General features: G+C 33.7%; 2 protein-coding genes across 2 annotated transcripts; both read left to right on the top strand.

The window, feature by feature from the left end:
* The first annotated feature begins 5339 nt into the window (after window positions 1–5339).
* Window positions 5340–8212, top strand: LOC129896928 (F-box protein At5g07670-like). Its single transcript, XM_055972919.1, has 2 exons — window positions 5340–6716; window positions 7517–8212. Exons 1-2 carry the CDS (start codon window positions 5509–5511, stop codon window positions 7809–7811), a joined length of 1503 nt encoding a protein of 500 aa, XP_055828894.1. The 5' UTR covers window positions 5340–5508; the 3' UTR covers window positions 7812–8212.
* Window positions 8213–9926: 1714 nt separating this feature from the next.
* Window positions 9927–22016, top strand: LOC129894238 (uncharacterized). Its single transcript, XM_055969827.1, has 15 exons — window positions 9927–10268; window positions 10360–10443; window positions 10725–10798; window positions 10884–10917; window positions 12097–12155; window positions 12293–12407; window positions 12517–12554; window positions 12709–12806; window positions 12879–12934; window positions 17327–17612; window positions 17751–17866; window positions 19193–19249; window positions 20301–20366; window positions 21405–21479; window positions 21645–22016. The coding sequence occupies exons 1-15, from the start codon at window positions 10137–10139 to the stop codon at window positions 21705–21707; spliced, it is 1353 nt and encodes a 450-aa protein (XP_055825802.1). The 5' UTR covers window positions 9927–10136; the 3' UTR covers window positions 21708–22016.
* The last annotated feature ends 1820 nt before the right edge of the window (window positions 22017–23836 follow it).

Genomic DNA, 23836 nt, shown 5'->3' with positions numbered 1-23836 from the left:
TTGTAACTTAAGGGATAAGGATGACTAAAAGTCATCAACATATATATATATAGGCTACTTTGCGAATTTTTCTTTTTGCCCTTTGTCTTTCTCGATATTTCCACACTATTAATATTCATAACCAACTTGTATATTAAAATAAATTTTGGAAGATGGTCATTCCCTTAACTTCACCACGGCTATCTTAAAATATCCAACGGTATAAAATACGGGATATAATACTATCCTCCCTAGACCCCACTTGTGAAATTTTACTGGGTATGTTATTGTTGTTGTCGTTGTTGTTGTTTATTATATTAAAGGCATATGATTTTTTTTAAATATTATTCGCGCTGAGTTAAGTATTACAAGTCATCAAATTATTTTTAAAACAAAAATGCCACTCACCTTTATTTATGTATCATATAAAGTTATTAAGAAAAAAATAATATATGATATATAGATAAAGCTGGACAATCTTTTGGTTACAAAAAAATTATTTCATGAATTGTTGTGATTCTTTGGCAAAATTGAATAATTTTTTCTTACAAAAAATAATTTGATGACTTCCTGTGATACAACTATTATCTCTCCATTTTAGTATGGTAAACCACAAAATTATTAAGATGAAAAGAAATGAGACTATTCGAATTCAAGAAATTACGTGTGTTCTTAAGGAATTTAATACTCTAACTGTATTCAAAGTTATGAATTATTTTCTTCCACAATAAACTGATAACCTATTAAAGAAGTAGTGGTACCTCAAACTTCAATAACTTCGGTGAACTCAAAAGTTAGTAACGAAATCACATAAAGACTCTACTTTGTTTGTAAGAAAATATATGTGAAGAGGAGGAATTTCGATGTAGAAAATTGAGAGGAAGACTCTCTATTTATAGCCAGCAATGAATGTGAACTCACCTGTTCAGAACAGACTCATATGTTCAGAACAACTATAGTGTCTTTTGGAAAAAGAAATGTTTGTTCGGAAGGATCATGTCCTTTCCGAAACAGTTCCATAAATTTAAATTTAATTTCATTCCGCGAATTAATTAGTTAGTTCCGTTACACAAATTAATTAATAAAAATTAATTCCGCAAATTAATTAATATATAATTAAATAATTTGACAAATTAATATTAAGAAAAAGAAAATTAATTAATTAAATTGATAAATAAATTTTGTCAAAAAAATTATCAATCAATCATCGAAGCCAAGTGACGATGACGGCGCGAGAGAGACACTCTCTACTTAACCCTTTAAGAACTAAATGAAGTGTTTTCTAATATAAGGACAACAATTTTCCTCTTTTCCACCAATGAAGGAGAAATGACTCTTCATTTTCCCTTCACTTGGTTCCCCCACATTTCTCTATTCACACTTTTATTTAAATCCAACAACAGTTCTTTGCACTCTTAACTTATGTCCTTTTTTGCTATTTGAATCTTTTTTTTTTTAATGATTTATACTTCAATGTTTTTATTTCCTTGCAAAATGATAAAATTATCCCCTTTTTCAAATTTTGCATAATCAGAAAGATATATTAAATATGTCGGAATTTCGTAGCTCAATGTGTACACACAATAGAAGAAGAAAATACATAGATATACATTTTTATTTTCTCCTTGTATTTGTTTTATTATTTTGAACTCTCCTAACTAGATAATGGCAACAAGAGATTAGCTTTCTTGATCATGCGGGTAAATGACCTCTTTAATAACTTAAATTGAAAAAATACACCTCAAGTTGTTTTGCTACCTCGATAACCCTTTCTAATGACCTTAGGCTTAAAAGACTTTGGAACATGATTGGACTGATTTATTTTAACTGTTTTTAAGTATTTTAAAGGTATTTTGATAAAATAAAAAAATATTTTTAGGCATTTATTTTTAAGTCAAAAAAGAAAAATAAATCAAAAATTATAATTTCAAAATATAAAACAATTCATCTTCATAAATAACATTTCTTGTCAAACTTAGAAATAAAATCAATTTTTCTTTCCTGGTTTTCCTACTAAGGCTCTGACTTTTCCCTCCTTCAGCTTCGATTTCTAGCTCAAAATTTAGTCCCCAAATCGAAAAATCACTCCGTAATGATGAAAAACAACTTGTTAAAGCATGACGTTTTAATATCAAATTTTAATATTAAACTGCATTATTTTAGTATATATAAATTGACAAAAATATAATTAATTATTTTTGGTGTAACTTATGTAATTATTAAGTCATGTTCTACCTCGTTATTCCTTATAACTCATGTAACCTCTAGGGTATTCATTTATCCAAATTACTACCCATAATCTTCCAATTCATTACAAAGAAGAATTCCTCACCGATAAACAGTGATGGTCTTACATTGTATTGTGAACAAGAAAATATAGAATGTAGAAAGATGAGAAGTATTATATTGTGTTGGGGTTAGTGTAGTGAAAGAGAAAGTTGAGACAAAGAAAAATATTCCAAGTCTTCAAATAATTTACTATATAAATAAGAGTAATTATCTGTTGAAGGAATGTGTTCTTTTGGTGGAGCTTTGGACTCTTCAACTAATTCGGAGTTGTTTGAGTTGTACGACATTGTTAGACTGATGTATCCTGAAAGGGACAAATCAAGAGATATACTGCTGGATCGATGTAAACTATACTGCAGTGAACTTGAATCTCTTTAAAAAGAGCGAGATATAATCTACACCTCAACCTAAATATGTTTATCTATTTATATTTATTTTTGATATTTTATTTTCAATTTTAATTTCCAACACAACTTCAATTCAGCCATTGCGTCATTCCATTTGCTCAGCTGATAATTGATAAAGAGTTCTCTCATGTTGCTTTATCATTTTAAAGATTCTAATTGTTACTGTTACAAATATCAATCAGTCATCTACTAAATATCTATCAGTGTAGATTTATTAGGTAAATGACATAATACCTCAGAGCATGTTTGGAAAGCCACTGTGTAATTGAGATTTAGTATAATTAGGTGTGATTACATTTTTTGACATATTTGATAGACCAAGTAATTACTTGGTAAGAGAAGAATTGAGTGTAATTGAAGGAGCGTAATTACACTCTTCAATTTCCAAGAGAGGGTAAAAAATTGTTGTAATTACATCATGTAATTACATGATTTTTTTTTAAATTCTTTTATTTATATTTATATTTTTTATTTTAATTTATTTTTTATTTCTACTATTTTAAAAAAATACTTTTATTATTCTAATATTTTTTAAGTACATATTTTTATTATTTTTATTATATTTCATTTCATTCTCATTCTCAACCTTTACTTTTTCATTCCATGCAATTTTTCATATTATTTATTTATTATTCTATTTATTTTTAAAAATAATTTTGTTAGTATTCTAATTTTTAAAATCATATTTATGTGCGTTGTGTTAAAATTTGATATAAGAGCATTGTGTTATGAATTTAAGATTTATGTCATATTTTCAATTTCATTTGTTTTAGTACTATTGACTTGATATTTCACATTGCAAAATATTTATTTTTTAGTTAAACTTGATAGATTATTTTTTTGTCAAATGTTTTAATAATTTTATGACATCATATTTATAATATCAATATTTTTGTCAAACATACATTTCATGATATTTATAAAAATCTTATACTTTTAGTTTATTTGATTAAATTATTTAAAATATACTAATTTAAAAAATATAAATAAATTATTTTTGTATACTATTAGTAAAGAACATATGTTTATTAATTAATATTTAATTTAATATCATTTATAAAGATCCTTATTTTTCTAATATAAAATTTAAATTTAAAAAATTAGCTTTTATTTTTAAAATTTAATATAGCCTTGTAATTACATTTGTGCAACCAAATAGAAAAATTACACTGTGGCAAACAAATTAATCATCATAATTACTAAGATGTGTAATTACTAGGCTAGTAATTAATAACCTAGTAATTACATCAATTTCAATTATCAGGTAACTTATACTTGCACTTACTTCATTACATTTATACTGAGCAAAACTTATACGATCCAGCAGAAAAGAATAGGGAATTGAAAGTGGCTCAATCCCTCAATTCAAATGTAACACCCCATCTTTTTGGCCTGTTCAAAAAATCGAAAGAAAATTCTTTGCTAAACATAAAATAATTAATTCTTAGTAAAATATATTTTCAACCAAATTTTAAGAAATAAAATCATTTTTACTAGAAAAGCTAAAAAAAAAGAAAGATAGATTGGAAAAACATTTTTTGCGAAAACCCTTTTTCTTAAAAAAAAAACAAAAACTCTTATTCAACATTTTACACCAAATGCCACATAATATTTAATAGGGAAAAGAGACAAAAATATTTTTGTACTATTTAAATAAGATTAATTTTATCTTTAATTATGTTTTTGGCTCAAAAAATGCTTTTACCGATAATCAACTAACTAAAAAATATCCTCCAACTATCAAAATATACTCTTTCTTCTAACGATTGCTCCAAAATAAGGGGAAATAGATTAATTTTGCGCGTAAACTATTTGAAATTGGACAATTTTATTGTTAGTCAATTAACTCTATTTTTTTTTCAAGAACTTAATTCTAATTTCTATATGATATATTTAAGATTATACGATTAAAAAAATATTTTAATAGCATTCTACATATTTTTTTAAACTACATAACTCGAAACTAACTAAATAAATTAAACTGACGGGAGCAACTATTTACCATTACATTTCAAATTCGAATAAGAAAACAGTTCAAAAGGTGGGTAGCCCATCCCATTTACACGAAGTGCCTTATGTTGGACTTTAGCATATTGGCAAAAGACAACACGAACAAACTTGTAAATTGTAATTAGGATAAATTATTTTTTGAATTTCTTTTATAAAATATTTACTGCTTTTAAATATATTTTCTTATTTATTATTTAAATATATTATATTTAAAAAATATTTATCATCTATAGCAATTGTATTATATATTAAAAGTAAATTATATATATGATGTATATGTATTATAAATATATTAAAATAATTATACTTATTTTGGTAAAAAAATTATACTATGTATTAAAAAAAAATTATGCATATAATATAAATGCATTACATTATGTCTAAAAAGTAATTTTATATGCAACATATATATATTATAAGTGTCTTAAAATATATTATGTATTAAAAATGCATTATACATATAATAAAATTATATAAATATAAATGATAAATAATTCTAAATATGTTATATTTGGGTAAGTTTTCCATTCTCAAACGGGAATAATCCCAAAAATTCCTGTAGTGGGCCCCATGTACCCAAATTCAAAAATTGGTGGATGCCTAGACCCGACCCCACTCCTTACAAGTCCGTTAGACTCAAATATCGAAAACTACTTTGCAGGAAAAAACAAAGGGAGAAGGAGGAGGAAGAAATAGTATTTACAGATCTTAGCAAGTAGAAGCGAGTTTTTACATCTGAGCTGACAACTAATTATGCAAAGATTGAGTGAAAGAAACAGAGCTTTCATGGTGTTTCCTTTTGGCTGCCGTTGCTAAGAAAACAATGGCGTGTTCACCTGAGAAACCAATTTTCAGGTCACCATTGAAAGGGCCACCATCTCCGAGCTGGAATGATTTGTTGCTGAAGAACAAGAAAGCTCTCAATCATGTCCTTTTCACTATGCATCTTCAATCCCGTTCAAATAAGCAAACCTCATCTTCATCCCCTTCTCCACAACTTCGCAAATCCCTAGATTTTACCCTTTCGTCGCTTGTCTCCGATCTAACTTCTCTTCTTTCTGATGAAATACTTCTTTCTATTCTCTCTAAACTCCCTGATTCTCAGAGAAATTCCAATTCCCTTGTATCCAAGCGCTGGCTAAACCTCCAAGGTCGTCTCGTCCGGTCCATTAAGCTTCTTGATTGGGATTTCCTTGTTTCGGGTCGGTTGTTTATTCGGTTTCCGAATCTTATCCATGTTGATTTGGTGAATGGGTCTCTGATTTCACCTGGGAATTCGGGTATTTTTTGCTCTCACCGGTTTCTTTCTTCCCACGTGGATTGTACTGCTGACGCTAAAGATTGGTTTCTAAAGGAAAGATTGTTGTTGCCTTCCGATGATATTGATAACGGTTTGAGAATCCTAGCAAGTGGGTGTCCTAATTTGCGTAGATTGTTGGTGGTAAATGCTAGTGAATTGGGATTGTTGGGTGTAGCTGAGGAATGTCCAACTTTGCAAGTGTTGGAGTTGCACAGATGTAATGATCAGGTTCTTCGTGGGATCGCAGCCTGTCAGAACTTGCAGATATTGAGATTGATTGGAAATGTTGATGGGTTTTATAAATCTTCGGTTACTGATATTGGATTGACTATTTTAGCTCAGGGATGTAAGAGGTTGGTGAAGCTGGAGCTGAGTGGTTGTGAAGGGAGCTATGAAGGGATTAAAGCAATAGCACAATGTTGTCAAATGCTTGAAGAGTTGATTCTTCGTGATCATAGGATGGAGGGTGGTTGGTTGTCCGCTCTTTCCTATTGCGAAAATTTGAACACCTTGAGGTTTATGTCTTGTAAGAGTATTGATCATTGTGGATGGTTTGATGAAGATGTAGGATCTTGCCCAACACTTGAAAGATTACATTTTGAGAAATGCCAATTAAGAAATAAGGAGAGTTTGAGAACGCTGTTTCTACTATGTCAAGAAGTTAGAGAGGTTATTTTCCACAACTGTTGGGGACTGGATAATGAAATGTTCAGTCTTTCCAGTGGTCTAAGGTATTGGTTATATTATTCTGTTCTTTTTTACTTTGCTTGCTGTTGCTGGAAACTTTCGTGCTGGATTAGTATTTTGTTATGCATTTAGCATACATGAACTTATTGTGTTTAGGCTTTATGACTTTGAAATGTAGTTCCTTATTCGTTTGATTGTAATAGTGCATTTTATTTTGGTCATAGCATACCCTTTGATCTTGTCTTTTTGGTAAAAGGATAAGCGTGATGGATTTATTTAGCTATCTGTGTTGAGAATATGTAGGTCTGAAGGCCAGTTTGTATATGCTTTTGTAATCATGCACATTCTTGGTGCTTCAGTTATTAATGTTAGAATACCATTGCCTTTTATCGAAGAGTATACCCTTCCATCTTGCATTAGAGAAACCACATAATGTTGATGGCATGACAGTTATGTCTCAATTCATTATTGATGCTTCATTTATCAGTTATCATGTGACAGTATGCTATCTTGTATTATAAAGGGTCCAGTTTTGAGTTTTACACACTGAACTTGCTTCAGTTCTGACTGGCAATTTAGCATTCTATTTTGTTTTGCATTCACTTGGAGCAACGATAAAGTTATCTCTATTTGACCTATAGGTCACAGGTTCGAGCCGTGAAAAAGCCACTAATGCTTGCATTAGGGTATGTTGTGTACGGCACACCCATTGCGTGAACTCTGGATGCTTTGTGCACCGGACTGCCCTTTTTTGTTCACTTGAATAAAGGGCCTTTTATTAACTAAATAACCTTGTGTTAGGAATTTTGGTGTCACAGCTTCATTTTGGTGTTATTTTCAACAGGAGAGTGAAGTCTCTTTGCCTAGAAAGCTGTTCACTGCTGACAACTGAAGGCCTCGAATCTGCACTCCTTTCGTGGAAGCAGATCCAGAGCCTCAAGGTGATTTCATGTGGCAATATAAAGGATACTGAAATCAGTCCAGCACTTTCTACCTTGTTCTCCACACTCAAAGATTTTCAGTGGAGAGCAGACACAAAATCTCTTCTCTCAGCTGGTCTTGTGGGAACTGGCATGCGAAAAAGAGGCAATAAACTTTTCAAGAAGACGTGCGACTGGAAGTCACTTCCTGGTGCATAGACTGGCTTCCTCATCGTGCATTCAGACAACTCTACTAGATTTTACCTCTTCATTATGCATATGAGAACTCTTAACACATGAAAGAGGCCAATGTGACACTTTGCTTCCAATACTGTCAGCAATGAGGCGTTGATGTCATTATCCTGTATTTGTAGTCGTTTAAGTATTTACCGTAGGAACTATAGGAAGATGGGCACTTTCTCAGGGTAGAGATGGAGAAAGAGGCCTAAGTTAATGTATAGAGCTCGATGTTGTAATCTCAGGAGCATTCGGTTAAGCCATCTCGCTGTATCCTCTTTGTCAAGCTTAATGGTATTTCTGTATTGAAATCCCAAAAACTCTTGAAAGGGGTTTTCCTACCTACAATGTTATAAAAAAAATTGGCACCTTTTATGCCATTACTGCTGCCTTCCACAGTTGTCTGAAAGCATATTAGATATGAACCATACCAGCTAGCATGTCATTTGTGGAGGAGACGAGAACCAGAACAATTTTCTATATCAACGGCATCTATGTCGAAATGAATTTTTTGGGTATTTAACTCCTTCAATCTTTGTTAATTAGATTTATGGATCAAAATATTCTGAAAATAAAAAAGGCTAGTAACTTTGGTCTATTTGAGACTTCTCTTTCAGACCTATTTCTATATAAGATGCATACGCAAATGGAACCAACAATCATGCAACATAGAAGACAATTTTTCATGCTCATGCATACACATGATCCCTTTGGTATTTAAATGGAACTACACATACTCCATTTTAAACTATATCACAATTAATTGGGACACTCTCTACGATCAACTAACATATAATATTTGGTTCCGTCAGGATCAACTCATCCAAAATGTGTTCATGGCATTTGTCCTCTATAGTTGCAGTAGTTGATACACCATATAAGAACTGAAGTAAAGATGCAAAAAATTGATGAACTTTATTAAATCAGTGATGGTCCTAAGGATTGATCTCTTTTTGGTTTTTACATGCACACGACACAAGAGGGGAGGGATAAGCGAATTGGGTCACATTATCAATTTTCGCACTTTCTTAAATTTTACCTAAAGTTTTCTCAACCTACATGAAAATAATAATTGAATATGTTTCACTAGTTGTTGACCATAGAAAAATAAAGAACATAAAATATAAAAATAAAACATCCTAATATTTACGTGAAAATCAACTTGTGGCTCAAAAAGTTAAAATTCATGACCTACACTCTTGTGAATTGTGATTTTAACCTAACTCTTCTAGCAAATTCAGGAACCAAACTCAATTATCAAGGTATAATCTAAGAGATTATTGTTAAATATAATCGGCAATGAAATTAATTATACGGTCATTAAAGAAATTACAAGGCATGAACCTACATGGTAAATCTCATGTGATTTGATACGTAGGACGCATGCATATCACACAATTTGTCATATATGATGCATATGTGTCTATTTGTTCAATTTTATAATAATTTAAGTGTTTATCTCGCACAATTAAAATTAGAGAACATAGATATAATTTGATGTTAAATTAATAGAAACCTCATTTATCACACCTATGCAAAAGGTATAAAAGAGCCTCCTATTTAGTACTCCTTCAGTTCCCTTTTACTTGTCAAATTTTGACTCGACACACCTATTGAAAAATCAATGACTGATATAGTGAGTTTACCATTTTACCTTTATTAATCACTAAAGTCATAATCCAAAATCCAAAATATTTTGGTACTCTAAATCTATAGATGGATCGATCATTTAAGATTTTAAGAAATTCTACATATTCCAAATATATTAACTTTCTAATAAATTAAGAGTATAATAAGTAAAAAAAGATTCTATTTTTTTGATTTATCAAATTTGATAAGTAAAAAGGAAAATCAAATTAGAAAAATTTTTACGAATAAAAGGAAAAAAGGGAGTAGGAACTAGCATACTAGCCGATGAATCTTTTTGGAACTTGCTTTTTTTAAAAGTTAAAGTATTATTTCCATTAAAATGATCCATACCATGAAATATTCCTTATTAATTATATGAAGATTATATTAGGTGAAACAGAACAAATTATAAAATGTTCCTTAATTAAATTTAAATTGTAAATATTTCTCAAATTTAATTTCTAATCTTCATAATTTGCCAAAAGAATTGGGAACACGCTAAAAAGGCCAAAGGAATCCCACCCGACACTACAAACAGTTGGAGAAAAGCAAAGAAAGTTTTCTGTGCAAAGTGCAAGAATAAGTTGTTCGCAAAGTGGATTGTCCACATTCTCCGTCGATATTTACCGGCATCACCTTCCCGGCGGGCACAGTTCCCGAGAGATTTATCAGTGAGGTATGAAGAAGGATAAGGCAGTTGTAAGAGAAAGCCCTAGCACTAATGAAGAAGAAGAAGATGCTGTCTCAAGTAATCATTCAGCTCGTCGATTTTCTACCCGAAATGCTTCTTCCAAATACGATTTCGTTAAGGTCTACATCCGTGCCGTTGCTGCAATTTTGTTTCATACTCATATTTTTTTTTTGTTTAATTTTGTGCTGGTTTGGCTTGCTTTTGTTTCAGGTGAAAGTATGGCTGGGTGACAATGCCGATCACTACTATGTTCTCTCTAGATTTTTGCTCAGCAGAATGCTCACCGTCACTAAGGTTCAACATCCTTCCTTTAGTAGATTATGTTTGTTGAATCACATGCAAATTTATAATCAGCTCGATGACTAAGTTGTCGCTTACCAACACTGTTCCTATTCAAATTCTAACATCACAGCTGTGCTGTTCCTTGAATTGGGCAATTTGTATAGTTATTTATGCTGTCACTTGTCAGTGTTCCAAGTTTCCTTATTTCAAAAGGATGACCTACTACCAAATCTTCTTTTTCTACAGCTTTTGGTATGAATTTGGAGTTAATGTGAACTGCTTCTCGTTTACAGATACCAAATCACGTGGCTATTAAAATTGCACTTGAGCTTAAGAAGCTTCTTGTTGACAACAGCCTACTCGATGTGTATGACATTAAAATTTGTATCTTCTTCTCATTGAATTTTACCCTACTTGGTCCATAGATATTAAAAAATTATTTCTTAATGCAGCTCACAATCAGATTTGGAGGCAAACTTGTTCAAGGTACCCCATTTCTTATTATGGTTATGTTCTGTTTCCAATTCTTTCAAGAGGTTCAGTAACTTTCCCATGAATATTTAACTATCTAAGATGCTTAACTGTGAATGTTTTTGCTTATTCCGTTGGCTCTACGTCTCGAGGTATGATTTTTCCTTGGAGACTTTGATATTGCAAAGGCGATCTGAACATGATTCATATGTTGCCACTTTGTTGGATGTGGTGTTTTGACTCTTTTTTTTCCAGGTACAAACAGTAGCAACTCATTTGGATGCTTATTAATATGAGTTTGCTGTCTTTAGTGATGAAGAACAAGCAATACATTCCTATGATTCTCTCTCTCTCTCTCTCTCTCAGTCGGCACAGGCTAATGCTGATTATAGAATTGAACTTGTTACAAGTGGATTTCATTATTCAGCTGAGATTTGTCATCAACATCTTTCTTGTTCTTGCTCTCTGCATGTGGTTAGGGTGTTCATATGAGTTTCTTCCCTTTTCTCGAATGACTGAAAGAAAAAGCAAAATTGCTTTATTATTTCATCCAATAGGCATTTAAGATTTTTTCCCCAGATCCTGTTTGATTGGCATCTTTGACTTGCAAATGCACTTAAGGTTGTAAAAGCAAAGTCGGGATGTTTAACCTGAACTGTGCTTTATGTCTTTCGACAATTAACTTTCCTAATTACTTGAGGTGTGCGAAAGCTGGCCCGGACACTAGGCATTAAAAAATTAAAAAATTAACTTTTCCTATTCAATGGTATCTAGAGCTTATATTGACACAAAGATGTTTGTGTTTCAGATTGAATCACCTGTGTAGGATAGTTAAGATGCACAAAATAGTTTATGAATAAAACTGATAAGCATGTTATGCTGTCAGCAATCAACCTTTGGTTGGGGGTATTGTAGGTCGTTCATCTGTTAATTGTCTGATGGAAACGAACACTGCCATAATAAATCTGTGCAAAACCTATTGCTCAATCACAAAAGTCATTCAAGAAGAGATTTTTCCAAAAAGATATTTTAAATGGATTTCTGTGATTTCTTTCTCTTAATTCGACAAACATCTGATACTAGTTTCTGTAAAAATTGACCTTGTAGTATGTGACTTGATTTTCCTTTCTGTTAGCAGTTGTTCAAAGTTCTGAAAGTGGATAAATAACACTGAATTGTTTGGATGCCATGCAGCTTATGGAGCGAAGAGGTTTTGGAGAAGAGTATATAAACCGTTATAAAATGATTACGAGGTTGGTCATATTTTCTTTGTCAACTTTCCCTTTATTTTCCTATTGTTGGGAGCAATGAGGAAGGGAATGATTGAAACGGCTCAATTTAGTATTTGATGTTGCTTACCCTCCTTTTTTGGTTATCTTTATGTTCTTAGATTTCATCATATGCGAGTGCCTTTGGTAATTCTTGTTTGTGGCACTGCTTGTGTTGGAAAATCTACTATTGCTACCCAGCTTGCACAAAGGCTGAACTTGCCAAATGTCTTGCAGGTTCTTCTTTAATCCCTCTACATTTACTGGGCCTGCTTCTATATTTTCCTTTGAGCAAGCGGTCTGTTTATCCTTGCTTGCTTATTATTTATATGTGATTTTTTTTCAGACTGCCATGGTGTATGAATTGCTACGGACATCAACAGAGTATGTAACTGTAGATGCAGATTTAGTTATTTCAGTAACCTGTTAGTTCCAGATAATTGCGTGGTCATGTTTGTTCATGCTTAACTAAAGGTTATCTCAGAAGTGTGATATCATTTGGCGCTCAAATACTTGTGTACCTTGTAATTTTTATCAGTGCACCTTTGGCATCTTCTCCTGTGTGGGCACGTGATTTCAGCTCATCAGAGGAGCTAATAACCGAATTCTGCAAAGAATGCAGAATAGTAAGGAAAGGTAATTCTTGTTGTAAACAACTGTTTTGGAGCATGTCAAGGAATTCAATCAACATCTCAATTTTTTTTGTAGGTTTGGCTGGTGATTTGAAGAAAGCTATGAAAGATGGAAAACCAATTATAATTGAGGTATTTTCCCTCCATAAACTACATAATGAGTTTTTTTTATCGCATGTTTTGTCATGCTTAGACATTATAGCTCCCTATCTTTCTAGTTTCTTCATAATCCTCTCTTGACATCTTGATTGGAAAAGAAGCATTGCTACTGGTCCTTATAAAAAAGAAAAAAAAAATAAGAAGAAAGCATTGCCACTGGCAGAAAATGAGTCCTCAAGATTAGAAGTCTATATTTTTACATCAAGTCCAAACGAATTGTTTTTTTAAAAGGAATTTTGCAGAGGAAACACGGAGTACTTCCGAAGCTCCCAGAGGGTGTGCTTTGTATCTATAAAGCAGATTTATCTCCTAATATAGATATTTCCTTTTAACGCAAAATAGTTGTACATCCAATCACTCGAGAAAGTTATGGATGTATGGGAGCTAAATTTCTAGATTAGCATTTTGGATTTGCTTAAAAGCCTAAGTAGTTCTAAACCTCCTTGATGTCTTTATATATGCATCTGATATCCATGTGAGAATTGTCTTCTGCTTTTAAGGCTTATCTTGTTCTTTATCAAAAAAAAAAGATTTATCAAAAAGGTCCATCTTGTTCTTGTTACTTACCAGTTTGGACTGTCATTTGCACCATCAAAACGAGGTCTGCTTGTCGAATAACACAGTTTGAGTTCCTTTTTATGTGGTCATGCATCATCAATAATAGAAAAAGTGGTAATCACTTTGTAACTTATGATCGGGAAGGAAATGATGTGAGAAGTGCACAATTACCTTATTTGACATCTAGAAGGAGAAAGAGTCTGGGAGAAGGGAAAATCTCCACCCAAGTTCTTCTGGAGCGTCTACATTTGAGATTAGAAGGAGGGGAAGGAAGAGAGATTGGGGAAGTCCCAGAGCAAATCATTGGTGAATCTGCATTTATAGCAGTATCAGAAGAGCTTCTACCTTGGTACGTTGTGCAGGCAAAGCATCATCAGTTGCATGTGGCAAGAAATCAGTTGGAAGAAATCGAATGTCAAAGTGGGTAAGAAAGAATATTCCGAGGCTTAGTAAGCTTTCGGGTTTCTTTTCATAGGTTTAAAAGAGAGGTCATAAAGTCCACGTAAATCAAAGAAATATGATAGAAAACAAGGGCAGTCCAAGCTCAAGAAAGAGTGGTGCTATCTCAAAGCAAAAGGGTTACGAAGAGCTTAAGGAGTTGGAGTTTCCTATAAATTATGGGAACGAAGGAGATTGGAGCAACTATAGAAGGTCAACTATAAATCTGTGGCCCATGTTCTTTTGTATTTTGGGAATAACTTGGGTAATACCTAGTTCTACTTTGGCACTGCTGAACAATTGGTGGAGTATTGGGAATAGAGGTGGGGAGGACTGGTGGAAGATCATTCCTTCTTGCATTTGGTGGACAGTGTGGAAAGAAAGAAATGGTAGACATTTTGAAGGCACTAGTAGTTCTATCAAGAAAATTAGGATGAATTGTCTTAGGTTGTTCTTTTTGGTGTAAACAGAATATGTGGGGGGAAGTAAGAAAGTTATTATATCAAATTGGCAATGTATAATTGTATAAGGTTCTGGGCAGGGGTTTAAGCACCCTTTCGATGCTTGTAAAGTTTCCAATTTAGCACCTTTTTCTGGGGTGGCTAATTTTTGTTGAATAGAGCTGTTACTTGTCTAAAGGAAAAAAGATTAAAATCGTTTGTTGAAATGCGAGGGGGTAACAAAAGGGAAATAATGTCCACATTGAAGAGAAACTTTTGACATGTATTATTTCCTCCAAGATAAGTAAATGGACGGTAGACTAACAAGGCAAGTGCGAGGCAACAGATGGGTGACTGGGTAAGTCCAGGGAGCAGATGGGGCCAAAGTGGGGTTTTAATTGGACAAAAGAGCACAGTTTTCCAATGAAGGTTTGAAGGATGACCATTCCATCTTTTCATTATTCTGTCCATCACTCGATCTAATTATGCCCAGGTATCTACACGGGGAAGTATGGACCACATTCCTTTGATGAAAGAAGGGATATGTGGTAGGAATTGGAGGCACTGAGAGGATTGTGCAATAATGGGTGATTAGATCGGATTGTTAGGTTTGCAGTTGAGAAGTCTAATAATACTTGGGTTACAAGGCCCATCAAAGATTTATCCAATCTCATCTCAGAGTTGGACCTAATTAATCCTGCACTTTTAGGCAGTAAGTTCACTAGGATAAGAGTTGAAGACAGACCAGCTGCGTTCAGGATAGACATATTCCTTTTCTCTACTGAACGAGATGATATTTTCAGGAAAGCAATATGCTTGGGTGAACCCAGTGTTGGATGATAAACCAATCTTGCTAGAGTGCGCATTTGGGAATCCGGAATAGAAATGGTTCATTTTTCAAGTTTGAAATGCTTAAATTTTGATTGATGAACACGAGAATTTGTGAAAGCCTGCATACTTTCCCATGTCCTCCTACCTATAAAACTCGGTAGGAACTTATTAGCACCAATGTTTTGCTTGCATATACATGCTGATATTAAAGGAAGTATTTTTATCACACCCCTAAACAATTATATACTAGAGTGCGCATTTGGGAATCCGGAATAGAAATGGTTCATTTTTCGAGTTTGAAATGCTTAAATTTTGATTGATGAACACGAGAATTTGTGAAAGCCTGCATACTTTCCCATGTCCTCCTACCTATAAAACTCGGTAGGAACTTATTAGCACCAATGTTTTGCTTGCATATACATGCTGATATTAAAGGAAGTATTTTTATCGCACCCCTAAACAATTATATACTAGTGAGTTTCAAGATTTCCTTATAGATTCAAACTTGTTGCACCACCAAAGGAAGGAATAAACTTTACAAGGGATCTACTTAACAACAAAGAAGAATGTAATACTTTCCTGCACTACTTCCCGATACAATTGGAAATGATTTTATGGATTTGATTTAAGATTGTTGGCATCTTTCAATACAAAAAGGCAGAGCTGATTTTCAAATCATCAGAAACTGAAGCTTTTCAAAGAGTTACTACAAGATTTGAGCCAGTCAATGAAAGAATGCCAAGAAATGTGGAAGATGGAAATTGGAGCAAGCTAGAAAGTGTCATACAGTCTAAGTGATGATGAAACCAAATAGAGAATTGACCTTTAAGGTGATGTGGAAAAGTTAGCAAATGCAGAGAGGGATAAAAGGTGAAAACTTATTCCTGGCTGCAAAGTGGTGACAAAAAGCAAATCTTATTTATAAAATGGCTGATGCCAATAAGGTTAGGACAAATTATAAGTTCATGATAGGAAGGACAATTGTAATTATCGAGGAAGCAGATAGGATTAAACAGAAGTTGTTGAGGTTCTATCGAGAGTTAAATTTGAAAAGAGCAGTCAGGAGAGCAAAGTTTGAGAAGGGGAATATTCTTAATGTCTCTTAGGAGGAGAATGAGTGGTTGCAAAATGACCCTTTGAAGAAGATGATGTTGAAACAATAATACAGCAAGGGGTATGAGCCCCCTGGACATGATGGATGTGGAATGAATGTCTTGATGGGAGAATCAAATGAAAGCCCGGTCTGCTATGTAAATGGGGTACAGAGAAGGTTTATGACCACATAAATTGGTATTTTCTTGTTTCCTTGGTGAGGAAATAGTGTTTGGAGAATATGGTTCAGCTGGATATCCTTTTTCATAATCACTCTGAAATTCTAATCAATGGAAAACAAACTTCATAGTTCAATCACAAAGGGGACTTAGACAAATCTATGTTTCTCTTTATTTTTGCAACAGAGGTGTTCAACAGGATTAGAAGCAGCTCCAGTGTTATATCTCACATATTCTATATGCAGGTTAGGAATACAACTAATGCATCTGAAGGCTGTACTCATTGGTGTATCAACCTAAATATCTTTATTATGCCTTTTGTCTTATTGGTCAAAGTCTGAATGTGTAAATGACATAGGTCATATGGTAGACTTCAGTGGCTCCTTGCATAGGTAGAGACAATGAAGCTCTTAGCAAACGTGAAGATAATTATCTAACACAATACCCCCATTGTGCCATATATATAATAAGATTACCTTATTTTTTCTTGAAAAGAAAGATACCTGGAGAGAGTGTGGTGCAGTTCAGGAAGCATTTTATGCGAAAAGAAATAGTATGTACTGACACGTAAGCCTGCATAGCATGGTCCATTTCTAGTATATTCATCCTTGTCATGTTGCCTTTCTCAAAAAAAAGAAGAAGGAAGAAGTAGTATATTCATCCTTGCTTCAGTAGTAATTAGAGGTTTCATCACAGTTTTGTATCACATCAACTATTTTATCAATTGGTGGTGAATGTCGAAAATCCTTTTGGCTCTGCATACACTTCAATTTAAAAATAATGCTTGAACATAGAGTGATCTCAGTTGGATGGTATATCAATGGCAGGGGATACACCTAGATCCTAGTATTTACCTAATGGATGAAGAGAATAAATTGCCACCGGCTTCTCCAGCAAACCAAGCAGTGCCAAAATCTCTGAAGGTGGAGGAACAGAATGAATTACAACAGAAAAGCAATTCTAATGTTAGAGTTAGACACAGAAGTCAGAGTGACTGCAAGGATTGCTGTTCTGAGGATATGAATTCAGAACCAGGAGAATCTTCTGAGTTAAACAAGCTCACAATTGCTCTGAAATCCTTGGACATTGTTAATGAAATCTCTGAAAATATGGGTAAGTGCCTTTGCATATTTTCTGCTAGTTTTTCCATCTCCACTACAAGCTACTCAAGCTACTTTTTTGGGGGAAGGGGTGTGTTTATTTATTTTTTCTCTCCTTTGATGCTTCCTCACTGCTTGTCTGGTAATACAGGTGAAAAAGTTAAAGATTCAGGGGCAGCCCAAAAGCCTTCTCATAGAAGAGAAAAATCTGGTGCTCAACCAATAATTGTACCTATAGTTCTAAGGATGGCCGAATTTGATCATAAGGTGGTTACCTTAAATGTCTATTTATCCTATGTAATCTCCAGTTTTCTTTTTCTATGATCATATCTTCTCTCTCTGAAATAGATCGAGATAAAGAACTGATCCAAGTTCTCAAAGCCTTATCTACAAGATGACAAAGTAAAATATAGTTTCTCCATATGTACCAGTTGGAACAGCTATTTTTTTCTTACTAATCTGCACATTAGTCTGTTTGAAGTCACGAGGTTTAAGTCATTTTGAGCGACAAAATGACCCTTTACATCCTTCCTTACTTATGTCCCCTAGTACTTCTCCCAACTGTCCTTTCCTCTTTTATTCACGGTAAACTGATGTCTCAACTTACACTAAACTAGCTTCATGTAATAGCTCAGCATTTTTTTCCTGTTTATTGTTTTTCTTGAGCCGAGGGTTTATCAGAAACAACTTCTCTACCTCACAAGATAGGGGTAAGGTCTGCGTACACTCTACCCTCCCCAGACCTACTTGTGGGATCACACAGTATTTTTTGTAAAGTAAAAAACAGGCTTTTCATGTTTTCACACTAGTCCACCCACAGATGCTAAGCAAGCATCCATGGATAGCTTTGAAAGGAAAAGGCAATGGGGGCAGTGAGGTTGGGATATATGTACCAGCGGTTATAATAATGTAAGCTGTAAGATTCATGTGATTTATTCATCCACTGAAGTAGTGAAGTGCTCCTCGTTGAAGTTTTCAGTTGTTACATTCTTCCAAAGTGAAATTGTTTGTGAGTATTGACTGTCAGTCAATAACATGAAGAGAGATGGGGTTAATTTAGAGAGACAACTACTAAAGCTAGATTTATCCATTTTCAGAGGAACAAAAGAGCAAAATGGAGATAGTCAACCATTTACCTAAGTGGAGTCTGTTACTTCCTGAGTTCACGACTTATGCTTCCAATAACTTATGAGAACCTCAATTGTTCGCAACCATAGTGGAATGTTCCATAATATTAATGTTCCATAATATTGTCTAACTCCCTCCACCCCTTCCCCTCTTTTGCAGTGCAATTTTCATTTTAAAGATACCAAATCTTTTATAGGTTTTATCACTATACAGCATCCTCTATTTGCAAGACTACACATCGATTAAACAAGTTGAATTTACCTGCAACTGAGCTATGTGTACAAACTACCCAAAAAAATAATATAGTTGTCTCCTTTCCCGCTGCTGATACAATATGCATTGAAATTGAGTCCATTATTATCCTCAATTATTATCCATTGCCTAAAGCAGGATTGAGGGAGTAAACTGCTTTTCAAATTTAGTCCCATGTCTTACCTTCTTGACAAAGTTGTGTCTTTTCTGCAGGCATTGCTGGAAGAGTGGGTAGCGACTCGTACATGCAGGGAGAAATATCCTACCCAGGTTCCACAAGTTTTTGAATTCTCTTATTTATCATTATCTGTACGTGAATGTTTAACATAATTATAATTCAAGTGGGTGCCTTTTGATATAGTAGCACATGATCTCTGCAAAATCTGTAATTGATATTTAGCAACCATTATCCACATATGCTCTTCTTCAATTTTGGTTTAAATTAGTAAGAAATTGATTTTTTGGATTAATCACTGCACAGGGGCAGATAGGGGCAGCTGACCTCAACTTTTTGATACAGTGGTGAAGACCTTTTCCAATAATTAAAAGTAGATAATTTAAAACGAAAGGAAGGATGCGTAAGAAAGAGGGTGCTGCATGTTTTGTCCAGAATGATCTGTTTTCTACAGCATATAAATTGTTCAAGATCTGTTCCCCTTCTATTTGTAAAGTTGAAAAACCAATTTGAAGATATACTAACCAGAGTCTATGTTTCTCCTTACTTTTCTCCAAAGCATCAGTTCTCCAGTTATAGCAAAAGAGAATATTAAATGTGTTGAGTTTGAAAATAACATATACATACTATGTTTAAACTCACCTATGAAGATTACCAATTTAATGATCCTTTCATCTTTTTTTGTATTTTTATATATCCAAGTGAGGTTATTTCGTACTTAATTGAAGTACCATTTTGTCTTCAGTTAGGGATGTGACAGTTCCCTTTTCATCATACCCATAACCCCCATGACCCACCCCGCCTCCAAAAAGAAAAAAGAAATAAAAAAGAAAAGAAGGAAAAGGGATGGCAATTCAATTTTGTCATTCTTGTCAGTAGCATGGACTTAAGTGCCAGAAGAGACTTAAAGAGAACTGTGATATTTTACAAACCAAAGAAAGTTGAAATATACGTCATAAAGCTCATCAATCTACAAGAAATTAAGAAAATTTTCACCCTTTTCTGTCTCTGTATCTGGCTTTAATTCTTTCTATATGTTTATGCGTGTGATATTAATAAGCACATATGATACATAGTGTACTTGTATCTGAATATTTTTGCTTATATTGTTTATCTAGCTGGTAATCCTCTCTTGAATTTCTTCAGGACAAAGATAAATTGATATCTAACTTGAAGACTATACAGGACTATCTCTGTTCCTTTAACTCACAGGTATGGTGTTTGCCATCTTTCCCAACATCAACATAAAATTTGGAAATCCTTCTACATGGATATAACTGTCTGAGGACCCATAAAAGAAAATATCTGAATAGAAATCAAGACTAATCAACCTACCAGTAAGAGCCTAATCTGCATTAAATCTCCAGACTATTTATAAGTCTTCTTGGTATTGGATCCTCTTCTCTATCATGTTTTTCTGGCGGTAAGCAAATTCAATGAGCACAACTGTATGATGAAAGCCCTATAATCTATGTCAATGTACGAAATAAAGATAATCAAGCAATGTATTACTATCACCCATATAATGCCGTCATTGTAGATTTGATATGCATTCAATTTGAAAATGTTGGATGCATGATATCCTACATTTCCTAAATGCAGCTAGTGATGCACGATGCTATTTCAATAGTATGTTCTTGCGGCTAGCCAGCTAGTATCTGGAGTTTGAATCTAGAGTCCATTTCTTTCAAATTCCATTCTTCATCCAGATGAATAAATAGAGTTACAGGAAAGAAGGGTTTTTTTTCCTTGTGCGGTAGGTAGTGAAGATGCTAAAGGGGGGGGGGGGGGGCATCAAAAGCAGAGTAAATAAAAAAAGTATATTTTCTTGTGGTGTGAGGGACTTGCTAGGCAGTTAATGTAAATTTGTCGAGTTATGGGAGAGTCATTTGTTTTCTGGAATTCTTGATACTACTTCGGGGGACTTGCATATATTTGGAGGCATGCACCAAAAAAAAGAATTTTTATTTATGGTGAATTGAAGACACAAGTTACAATAAATAAAAAGCACCCTACAATTGTAATTGGACATTAGTATGCAAGTTGTCTAATAATGATTCTTTTTATTTACTTATTATTTTAAAGAAAGAAAAAATAACTATTTGTCATATACCTTTTCATGCCTGATCCATTTGATTTGACTTTTACAGACTACATCCCGTAATTTTGTGGTTCTAGTTAGATTATTGATTTGTTATAAGTATGTCGTTCATGATTTTTATTCTATGGGAGCTGCGTTCTTATTGACAGGGTTTAACAGTTGTAAACATATCAGCGACGACGTTTCCACAAACATTGGATTGGCTGCACAACCATCTTTTACAGGTAATTTGCCAATGTATCATTCTTTCCCCTGTGGTTAATTTTGTTGATTGTCGCTGCTGATTTGTTCTGGGAAAGTTGAAACCTGAGCTATCTGATGGATTTGCACAGCTGAAAGAGAGGTTAAGATAAGTGAAAATCATTACTAACTTCTTCTCCTTTTTCCAGTGTATCGAGCAAGGTACATCACAAGTTTCTAGGGGTAACAGTGTGGAGATAGTCAAAGACTAGATTACTGCCAGCCGTATCTCGGTGATCAAGGTACTCAGCAGACTATTAAGTCCGTCTACTGCCTATGCAGATATATAAAGCTCTGTCTTGCATGAGCTAGGGGTGCTTATTGGGCGGTTTGGGTTGGATATTTTTATTTGTTGGTCTGCTTTATCGGTTATTGGTTTTAAATGTACTAAACTGCTAACCTAACCGGTAAGATATCGGTGGGTTCGATATTAGCATAGTGGTTATGGATTAGTTTATTGGTTAAATTAATAATACCTTCACAAATGAATTTGTATTTTATCCCGTTAATAAATTATAATATCATTGCTTCTAAAATCATCATCCCAAAGGAAAGCCTATAAACTCTTGCTCCTGGATCTATGTGATCCTAATGTCTTATTCGTTAACAGGAAAAGAAGGTACCATTTCAATATTCACTGCCTAAATCATGTTTGTCTCGGTAGTAATTTTCATTTGTAGAAATTAACCTTAATGGTTTTACAATATTATTTCACATATATTGAAATAATTAAAACTAGAACTAAAGGTTATCCTTGTGCCATATTGGCAAGTCCAGTAGTTGCAAGATTTGTGCTGGTGAACTTAGCTAATTTATTCAAGCCAACTAATCCCAAAAGCAACAAGAATTTAATTGGTCAATCGACACTGTTTTCCCCCACCAACGTGACTACCATATATGTCTCATAAAGCTTGTTCAAATTTCTTTGAATTCAGAGGCCATTCCTAATCGAATATTTCATATAGAAAGATCAGCAATCTCTGAGCAGTGGAGGACTTGGAATGAATGACAAATAAGGAGATAGTGGTTTCTAAGGTTTCATTTGTTTTCTCTTAATGAAGGTTGAAGCTTTTGATCCAATGATTTAAATTTCAGTCATTAAGTTTGTTTATTTTTAAAATCTGAATCTTAATCATTATTTGTGCTTGTTTTTCTCATTTTACAACTACTTAATAGGTTTGAATGGTTAAACCTTATAAAAAAAGTCTTAATATCTTTACGATATTTATTAAATACTTTGTATAAAAATGAAAGTTCATCGCTACTTAGGGGTGGCAAAATCAAACTCAACCTGTTTAAGTTAACTCGCCCATTTATATCACGATCCAAACCTAAGGCCTAGACGTGACATGACGAATGAGGAATTCGGAGATACCTCATCCAAGCCTCTTAGCATTCGATTAGCCTTTCATCGGTAATGACAATCAATAACAAGCTGAAGTAAAATGGGAAAGTGGGACTAAGGGAAGAACATCATAGCAACATCAATAGTCAAGATTTGTCTTACATTTGTCCAACAATACCTCTAGTCTTAGACTTGACGGAGGCTAAGACATGTCCCTAGCTCACCCCAATCGAAATAAAAAAATAAAGTACTAAAAAAGGGTAACCAAAAGTCTCTACATAATATAAGCTAGAAAGAAAAGGGCTATGTTTGCGGAACATGAGAACTCACCAATAATAGCCTTCAACGATCCCAACTAGCTACGTGGAGGAGAATGAGGAGGAACGTCGGTCCCTACACGGTGATATTATGTAGGCAAAAGATGTATGCGTTAGTACTTTGAATGTACTAAGTATGTAGGCATGCAATACATCAAAAACATTGAGGCATTATAAAGTAAAGTACATGTGTAAGTGCATGCAAGGGAAATCAAGTAAATAGCATTTGAAACATCCATTTGTGGAAAAATGTCTATAAACGACATAAAGAACATGTGACCTATAACATGAAATCCAACGTAACCCCCACATTAGAAAAGAGGAGACTACTTGCCAAGGTAGAACTCCGTCAATATTTATTTCTTTAACTTTTGATGGCCATTTTTGGATCCACTAGCCTAGGCTATAAGGGCTCCTATGTTAATACACAGTTAATGAAACAAGAGGTTGCTACTAAGATTCCCTCACCGAACCCCACCTCAAGCCTCATTCGGTGCTAAGTCAAATCCCACGGAATAGTATATCATAGTAACATAGACATACATATAATTGAGACATCAAATCATCATTCGGTGGAATAGCTCCTTAAAACCTTTAGTGATTCAATTAGGCGAGAATTCTCCTTATCGCACAAAGAATCCATTGGCTTAGGCGAGAAAACCTCTCACAAACATTCATT

This window comes from Solanum dulcamara, chromosome 7 (genome assembly GCF_947179165.1).
Source record: "Solanum dulcamara chromosome 7, daSolDulc1.2, whole genome shotgun sequence".
Taxonomy (NCBI): domain Eukaryota; kingdom Viridiplantae; phylum Streptophyta; class Magnoliopsida; order Solanales; family Solanaceae; genus Solanum; species Solanum dulcamara.
This window is presented reverse-complemented; position numbering and strand designations above follow the sequence as displayed.